We start from the raw sequence: 10,000 nt of genomic DNA on the forward strand, positions 1-10,000 counted from the left end.
CCCGAGAGATAAAGAGAGAGATATAAACAGACACGCACACAGACACACAGGAAATTTGAGCAGCACATCCGTGAAGTGGCTGACACTCGACTGTGCAGTGCCAGTGCCAGTCTTCACGTTTCAGTTTCAGTTTCAGTCGCTCAAGGAGGAGTCACTGCGTTCGGACAAATCCATATACGCTACACCACATCTGTCAAGCAGATGCCTGACCAGCAGCCGTAACCCAACGCGCTTAGTCAGCCCGTAACATGCCCCGCTCTGGGTCAGAGCCAGCCGTGGAAAAAAGCAAAACACCCTACCACCCTCCCAACACACACACACACACACACACAAACAACAACAATAAAAATCACCTCCGCTGGGAATCGAACACACCTCCTCCCCCGGCCAGCCGTCAGTCCGCGACGCTCACCACTTCGCAATGGCGGCTGGTGAACTGAGCGTTAATTTTATCAATAGTGTGTAAATTCCATTTCATTATTTGATTATATAATTGGTTTCATTCCCTGCAGTTCGCTTCAATTCTGCTTGCTATATTTTGGTTTTTGAAAAAAAAAGGGAAAAAAAGAAGATATATTAATGTTATTAATTCTTTCCAATGGGGAATTTGTACAAAGCAGGATTTACAAAACGTACTGCAGAAGCTTGTTCTGTGCTAAACATGTTGTTTATTTGAGTCTGTTTATTGATTGATGAAGCTTTTGTGTTGAGTGTGAATTGCCTTTGTTTTTGTTTTTTTCTTCTTTTTTTGTTTGTTTTGTTTTTGTTTTTGTTTTTTGTCGCCTTTTTTCTTTATATCTCCGAGTCAACAATTTCTCTTTCAGAGTCAATGAAGTAATCTTCTGGTTATCTTGTACCTTTCCCTGTGGTTCAAACGGTACTGATATCATGAAGTAATCTTCTTGTTATATTGTATCTTTCCCAGTGGTACGAGCGGTACTGATATCATGAAGTAATCTTCTTGTTATATTGTACCTTTCCTTGGGGTACAAACGGTACTGATATCATGAAGTAATATTCTTGTTATCTTGTACCTTTCCTTGGGGTACAAACGGTATTGATATCATGAAGTAATATTCTTGTTAGCTTGTACCTTTCCCAGTGGTACGAGCGGTATTGATATCATGAAGCAATCTTCTTGTTATCTTGTACCTTTCACAGGGGTACAAACGGTATTGATATCGTGAAGTAATATTCTTGTTATCTTTTACCTTTCCTTGGGGTACAAACGGCATTGATGTCATGAAGTAATCTTCTATCTTGTACCTTTCCCAGTGGTATTGATACCATGAAGTAATCTTCTGGTGATCTTGTACCTTTCCCAGTGGTATTGATACCATGAAGTAATCTTCTGGTGATCTTGTTCCTTTCCCAGTGGTATTGATACCATGAAGTAATCTTCTGGTTATCTTGCACCTTTCCCAGAGGTATTGATATCATGAAGTGATCTTCTGGTGATCTTGTTCCTTTCCCAGCGGTAGTATACCATGAAGTAATCTTCTGGTTATCTTGTACCTTTCCCAGTGGTATTGATACCATGAAGTAATCTTCTGGTTATCTTGTACCTTTCCCAGTGGTATTGATACCATGAAGTAATCTTCTGGTTATCTTGTACCTTTCCCAGCGGTATTGATACCATGAAGTAATCTTCTGGTGATCTTGTTCCTTTCCAAGTAGTATTGATACCATGAAGTAATCTTCTGGTGATCTTGTTCCTTTCCAAGTAGTATTGATACCATGAAGTAATCTTCTGGTGATCTTGTTCCTTTCCCAGCGGTATTGATACCATGAAGTAATCTTCTAGTTATCTTGTTCCTTTGGTATTGATACCATGAAGTAATCTTCTGGTTCTCTTGTACCTTTCCCAGTAGTATTGATACCATGAAGTAATCTTCTGGTTATCTTGTACCTTTCCCAGCGGTAGTATACCATGAAGTAATCTTCTTGTTCTCTTGTACCTTTCCCAGCGGTATTGATACCATGAAGTAATCTTCTAGTTATCTTGTTCCTTTCCCAGTGGTATTGATACCATGAAGTAATCTTCTGGTTATCTTGTTCCTTTCCCAGTGGTATTGATACCATGAAGTGATCTTCTGGTGATCTTGTACCTTTCCCAGCGGTATTGATACCATGAAGTAATCTTCTGGTGATCTTGTTCCTTTCCCAGTGGTATTGATACCATGAAGTAATCTTCTGGTGATCTTGTTCCTTTCCCAGTAGTATTGATACCATGAAGTAATCTTCTTGTTATCTTGTTCCTTTCCCAGTGGTATTGATACCATGAAGTAATCTTCTGGTGATCTTGTTCCTTTCCCAGTAGTATTGATACCATGAAGTAATCTTCTGGTTATCTTGTACCTTTCCCAGCGGTAGTATACCATGAAGTAATCTTCTGGTTATCTTATTCCTTTCCCAGCGGTATTGATACCATGAAGTAATCTTCTGGTGATCTTGTTCCTTTCCCAGTAGTATTGATACCATGAAGTAATCTTCTGGTGATCTTGTTCCTTTCCCAGTAGTATTGATACCATGAAGTAATCTTCTAGTTATCTTGTACCTTTCCCAACGGTATTGATACCATGAAGTGATCTTCTTGTTCTCTTGTATCTTTCACAGGGGTACCAGCGGCATTGATATCGACCTTCAGAAAGTGGACATCGACCAGTGCCCACTACTTGACAGCGGCGAGGAGAACGTGTTCGCGGGCTCCCATAAGTGCAAGCCTAGTACTACCCGGGTGAGTCACTGGTGGTGGTGGTGTGTGTGTGTGTGTGTGTGTGTGTGTGTGTGTGTGTGTGTGTGTGTGTGTGTGTGTGTGTGTGTGTGTTTACGCGCACGCGCGCGCGGGCTTGATTGTCCTCGTTGTCTTTATGTTTTGGTCTTGTCTTTGTCCCTCATTCATTCTGTTTTGCTGTCCGTTTCTGTACATCGTCCATTCTGTTTCTTTCTCTGTCTCTTTCTCTGTCTGTCTTCCGTGTCTCTCTGTCCCTGTCTCTGCTGTCTTGGTCTCCGTCTCTGTCTGTCTGTCTGTCTGTCTCTCTCTCTCTCTCTCTCTCTCTCTCTCTCTCTCTCTCTCTCTCTTCGTCGTTCCTCTCTCTCTCTTCGTCTCTCTCTCTCTCTCTCTCTCTCTCTCTCTCTCTCTCTCTCTCTCTCTCTCTCTCTCTCTCTCCCCCCCCTCTCTCTGTCTCTGTCTTTATCTATGTCTGTCTTAGTCTGTCTATGTCTCTCTGTCTCTGTCTCTCTCTGTCTCTCTCACATAACATTATTTCTCTGCCTGTCTCTATATTTCCCTGTGTCTGTCTGTCTGTCTCTCTGTGCTGTATCCCTCTCCGTCTGTCTGCCTGTCTGTCTCTCCTCCATTTCCCTGTCTCTTGTCATTCTATCCTTCTGCTGTCTCCTCCCGCTCTCTCTCATTCGCTTCCTGGCAAACAGTCCTTCTGATGTTGTGTGTTGCTGATAGTTTATTCCGCGTCCGGGAATTTGATGCTTCTGCGTCTTTCGTGACCCCGTTAGTTGATTGCTCTGTGACGTTTTGTCCTGAACTGTTTCTTCAGGGGGTGTTTTTTTGTTTTTTTTTTTTTTTTTCTGTATTGGTAAGACCATGTCTGTGAGGGTTGTAGGAACAAAAAAAAGAAAAAAAAAGAAAAAAAAAGAGATGTCTGTTCCATTGGTGAGCACGGTTTCATTTAGTTAGTTATTCCCATAATTGTTTATTGACTTATCTATTGTTTTATTTAGCTAGGTAGTCAGTAATTCACATTATTTTTGATTGATTGATTGATTGCTTTAGAATTGGTGGTGATGGTGGTGGTGGTGGCGGTGGCCGTGGCAGGAGTGTGGGTGGGTTGAGACTGGGGGAGGGGTGGGGGGGGAGGGGGGGCGGAGGATGGCAGGGACTGAAGGACACGTATGTGCTGTTCAGGTTTCATATCTCAGTTGAGTTGTTTTGTTTTTTTTTTATAATTTGTACAGTATCACACACACACACACACACACACACACACACACACACACACACACACACACACACACACACACAGATATATCTTGTATCTTGTATTCTCCACCACCACCCCACCCCTCTCTCTCACTCTTGGTCTCCCTCTCTCTCTTTCTGTGCGCGCACATTTTTTGTGTGGACCGGAAGACTTTCAGAACAAAACGGCTGTAAACTACTCACTGTTTCTGACTTGGCGCGCGCGCTCGTGTGTGTGTGTGCGTGTGTGTGTGTGTGTGTGTGTTTGTGCGTGTATGTGTGCACATAAAAAAAATGTTTGCGTGTGTGTGCTTGTGCGTGTATGCGTGCGCATGTCAATATATGTGTGTGTGTGTATGTCTGTGTGTGTGTGTTTGTGTGCCTGTGTGTGTGCGTGTGTGCGTGCGTGCGTGTGTGCGCGCGCGCGCGCGTGTGTGTGTGTGAACTCTCACGATCGTAGCTGCTTTTTGGTGTAGGGGGAGGAGGGTGGGGGCCGCGGGCGGAGTGAGGGGGGAGGGGGGGGGGGCAGAATGAGAAGCCAGCGGGAAGCAGGAACAAGAGAACAGAACAAGCCAGCAAAAATATTAAACCAAATGAATAAACCCCCACAAAAATAAACAAATAAACCAAAACACCGATCTGGAGGTCGCGTTTCATCCTTCTGTGTTTTGGGTGTTCTTTCTCAAGAATAATAGTTATTATGGTGTTTTTTGTTGTTGTTGTTTTGTTTTTCCTCCTCCTTCTTCTTCTTCTTTGTTGAATGTTTAAATGTCGAACGCTCACATAACGCTCACTCAGTTCTGTGACCTTTTTTCAAAGCCTTCTTTCATCTCTCGCCTCTCGATTGAAATTGCCGACTAACCTGATCTCTTGCAGTGTTTTGTTATCTGTTAGCTCAAAAGAAAAAAAAAAGAAAATAAAGGATGGCGTTTGAAAGAAAGGAGTGGATACAATTATTGTTTGAAAAGCAATCATGTTTAAAACAAACGAAACCTCTGCCAGTCAATCTGCAATGGAATGGTTCCGAGTAACGTGATCCCATGGTTTTCATGTTCACACAGTTTCTCTCTCTCTCTCTCTCTCTCTCTCTCTCTCTCTCTCTCTCTCTCTCTCTCTCTCTCTCTCCATACCTTATTTATTTGTTTACTTTTTGTTTGTTTTGTTATTTTACTTTTTTCTTTATTTTATTATTTTATTTATTTTATTTTATTTCATTTTGTTTTATTTTATTTATTTGTTTCATTATTATTATTATTATTATTATTAGTAGTAGTAGTAGTAGTAGTAGTAGTAGTAGTAGTAGTAGTAGTAGTAGTAGTATATTATTATTATTATTATTATTATTATTATTATTATTATTGTTCTCAAGGCCTGACTAAGCGCGTTGGGTTACGCTGCTTGTTAGGCATCTGCTTGGCAGATGTGGTGTAGCGCATACGGATTTGTCCGAACGAAGTGACGCCTCCTTGAGCCACTGATACTGATACTGATCCTATTAACAGTTTTAAAGAAAGAAAGAAATAGCATGCACAAGAAAACAGCAGCAGCAGCAACAACAACAACAGCAGCAACAGCAACAAACAAGAATGACAATAGAAAAGTCTTTAACAAGGGATTCACAATGGGGAGAAAACGTGATGTTCTTTTTTCCCAACACCACCATGTAAACCGTATAAATGTGAATGCTGCGTTGCTGATAAAAAAACCACAACAACAACAACAACAAAAACACACAAAAAAACACAAACAAACAAACAAAAACAAACACAAAAACAGAAAGAAAAGAAATACATCATGCGATTAGTTCTTCTGCGGATCACGATTTCATTCTCTCCTTCAGCCTCTGTATGTCTCAGTTTCTCTGTATCTGTCCACCTACCTACATTACCACGAACCTGCCATCTTACCTACCTGCCTTGCCCAGCCTAGTCTAGCCTAGCCTAGCCTAGCCTAGCCTAGCCTAGTCTAGCCTCGCCCAGTCCGATCTAGTCTGGTGCGTTTGTCTGCCTGCATTCCTACCCGTCTCTCTGTCTGTCTGTCTCTGTCTCTGTCTGTCTCTCCTTGTGTCTCTGTCTATCTGTCTGTCTGTCTGTCTCTGTCTGTCTGTCTGTCTGTCTGTCTCTCTTGTCTGTCTGTCTGTCAGTCCTTCTGTCTGTCTGTCTTCTTCCCAAGTTGACCGGAGACCGGTCGCATGTTAGAAGTTTGCGCCAACCAACTTGGTCCAGTTTTTACACGTGCTTTTCAATTTCTTTTAGATGACCATTTTGTGCCCCCGCATACGGAAGATGACAACTATTGTTCCATTGCCAAAGTCCTCTGGTGCTGTGCAAATGAAAGATTTCTGCATCTGTCATTGCAAAATGTATGGAAAGAGTTGTCTGTGGACACTTGCTGAAAAATGTGCAGCTGATGATTTCTCAAGGCCTGACAAAACGCGTTGGGTTACGCTGCTGGTCAGGCATCTGCTTGGCAGATGTGGTGTAGCGTACATGGTTTTGTCCGAACGCAGTGACGCCTCCTTGAGCTACTGATACTGAAACTGAAACTGATCGCATGGATCCATTACAGTTTGCGCACAGGGCTAGACAAGGTGTAGATGATGCAACAGTTTCTTTAACTGATCTAATCGCACGTCATTTGGACAAATCTGGAACATCTGTTAGGGTACTTCTTATGGATCTGTCCGCTGCTTTTAATTCTATTCCACATCATATTTTAGTGAGGAAACTTATAGACCTAGATGTAACAGCTGACCTGATTTTATGGATAAGACAGTTTTTTTTTATGCGATCGGCCACAGCGTGTTTGTCTGGATGACTCATAATGTTTGAAAATATTCCTGTGGATACTGGAGTTCCCCAGGGTTGTGTTTTATCCCCTTTTGCTTTTCTCCCTCTACATTAATGACATCAGGTGCTCAGACCTTTTTTTCTCAGTCTTGTAAAAATAATATTATGCTGACGACATGGCTTTAGTAGGTCTTTTAAGACCGAGAGAGAGAGAGAGAGAGAGAGAGAGAGAGAGAGAGAGAGAGAGAGACTCAGAAGGGGAAGGAGAGATATAGGGGGAGAAAGATAGAGACGAGAGAGACAGACAGAGAGACAGAAGGAGAGGGTTGCAGATGGAATAATGAAATAGAAAGATAATGGATGTAGACAATGAGAGAGAGAGAGAGAGAGAGAGAGAGAGAGAGAGAGAGAGAGAGAGAGAGAGAGAGAACTCCGAACTCGGAAAGTTTAATGTACACCGGCCTTGGGCCACAATACAGTGGGGAAGGGTGGATCGGTGAGGTTGCATATAACATTGTGTTATCCCTAGCAACAACAACAACAAAAACAAGTACAAACTGAATGAATATATACTTAAACAATGTGCCCATCATATAGACATTTGTTTTTATATAGTATTTCACCATGCTTGATCACTGACTGCAGATTAACTTTTTCCTTGTATTGATAGCATGGAAAATATGTCTTGATACATTATGTCTGTGATTGAAATTTGTTGCTCCAAGTAACACATGCAAGGGGAGTCGAGAGAGAGAGAGAGAGAGAGAGAGAGAGAGAGAGAGAGAGAGAGAGAGAGAGAGTGTGTGTGTGTGTGTGTGTGTGTGTGTGTGTGTGTGTGTGTGTGTGTGTGTGTGTGTGAGTGTGTCGCTTGGTGTTGTGTTTGCGCGCATTTATCTTCGTCTTTCTGTTTGTCTGCTCCTATACTCTCTCTATCTCTTCTCTCTCCCTCTTTCTCTTTCTCTCTATCTGTGAATCTGTACAATTATTTGCGTTAAAGAAATTTCTGGGTGCTGATATTTGTACACCTAATGATCTGATATATGGTGAAAGTGACAGATAACCAATATATATATATATATATATATATATATATATATATATATATATATATATATATATATATATATATATATATTCTGCTGTTAACTGTATTCGTTACTGGTTTACCTCGTATATAGCTTATAATATGTTACATGAGCTAGACACTAGAGGAAATAATAATTGGGTTTCTGCTGTGCGTAGTTTGTTTGTTTGTTTGTTATATGGTTTTGGTGATGTATGGGTGAACCAGGGTGTTGGTAGTGTAAATGTATTTACTACTGTTTGGCATTGTTGTTGTTGTTGGGTTTTCCACCCGTGGTTTGTAAGACCATTTCTTTCGGTGCTGATCTGGGGTGATACTGAAAAGGAGAAGAAATGGGATCATTTTGTTAGAGAAAAAGAAGAAGATTGACTGAATTGATTAAACCTTTAATTGGTAAAGAATTAGGGCGCAGTAAAGGCCTTTTTTTTTTTTTACAATTCTGCCCATTTAACAACACAAAACATAAAACTAAAGAACGACACAAGACATAAAAATAAAGAAATAAAATGAAATAAAATAAAATAATAAGAACGACGAATAAGAATAGTAACTGGAATAGTCCATTAAATGTGACAAAGCAATGAAAAGAACAATTGGTACATGATCACGCACGTACATACGTACGTACGTACGTACGTACACACACACACACACACACACACACACACACACACACACACACACACACACACACACACACACGCACACACGCGCGCGCACACACACACACACACACACACACACACACACACACACACACACACACACACACACACACACGCACTTACTGTTCATTTGCTAGCACGATCACACATTCATATAGAAGAAGAAGAAGAAGAAGAAGAAGATTGATTGATTGATTGAATCTTTAATGGGTAAAGAATTAGGCACAGTAAAGGCCTTTTTACAATTCTGCCCATTTAACGACATAAAAAATAAAGAACGAACGACACAAAACATAAAAATAAAGAAATAAACTGAAATAAAATAAAATAATAAGAACGACGAATAAGAATAGGAACTTGAATAGTCTATTAAAGGTAACAAAGCGATGAAAAACTGGAACAATTGGTACATTACATGTACATAGGTACTTACACACACACACACACACACACACACACACACACACACACACACACACACACACACACACACACACACACACACACACACACACACACGCACAAACACCACACACACACAAAATTATAAAACAAGCAACAAAGACATACGTACACATTCACGCCCACACACTCAAACACACACAAACACACACACGCACTTACTGTTCACACATACACATACATTCAATTTTTCATTCATCATGGCATGAAGAAGAAGAAGAAGAAGAAGAAGAAGAAGAAGAAGAAGAAGAAGAAGAAGAAGAAGAAGAAGAAGAAGAAGGAGGAGGAGGAGGAGGAGGAGGAGGAGGAGGGTGAAAAGAAACAAAACAGTGCAGACAGAACCACAGATAGGAGGAGACACGGACAGAAACAGCACTACCACAAAAACACCACAGCAAGTTTTTTTTTTTTCTTTTCTTTTTTTAAATAAAGTTTTAATTAAACACCTGAACGAGGGTTGTTGAACTTTTAGCTGTTGATTAGACGCAGCGGATTCCATTGAGAATTTTTTTTTTTTTTTTTTCAGTATTCCAAATCTTCTGTCTAAGAGATCTCTTCCATGATGATGATGATGATGGCATTGTTGTTGGTGGTGGTGGTGGTGGTGGTTTTCTACCCGTGGTTTGTAAGAACATTTCTGTTGTGTTTTTTTTCTCTTTTTCTTACCACAAAACCGCCACAGCATTTTTTTAAATTTTATTTTAGTTTTTTAAAAGTTTTGTTTAAACACCTGAACGAAGGTTCCTGAACTTTTAACTGTTGATTTGACGCAGCGGAACCCATTGAGAAAACGAATTTTGTTTGTTATTGTTTTTTTTTTTTTTTTGTCAACCCTCCCCTCCCCCCCTCCCCCCCCCCCCCCCCCCCCCCCCCCCCCAGTATTCCGAGTCTTCTGTGTAAGAGATCTCTTCCATTATGATGATGGCATTGTTGTTGTTATTGTTGGTGGTGGTAGTGGTGGTGGTTTTCCACACGTGGTTTGTAAGAACGTTTCTTCTTTTTTTCTCTCTCTCTCTCTCTTTCT

General features: G+C 40.9%; 1 protein-coding gene across 1 annotated transcript in view; it reads left to right on the forward strand.

The window, feature by feature from the left end:
- LOC143300277 (uncharacterized) overlaps positions 1–10,000 on the forward strand; it is a 1,018,322-nt gene that overhangs the window by 644,424 nt on the left and 363,898 nt on the right. The window contains exon 6 of the mRNA XM_076613873.1: positions 2,617–2,737. Coding sequence (XP_076469988.1) covers positions 2,617–2,737 — 121 coding nt within the window. The remainder of the gene's footprint in view (positions 1–2,616; positions 2,738–10,000) is intronic.

This window comes from Babylonia areolata, chromosome 26 (genome assembly GCF_041734735.1).
Source record: "Babylonia areolata isolate BAREFJ2019XMU chromosome 26, ASM4173473v1, whole genome shotgun sequence".
Classification (NCBI taxonomy): Eukaryota; Metazoa; Mollusca; class Gastropoda; order Neogastropoda; family Buccinidae; genus Babylonia; species Babylonia areolata.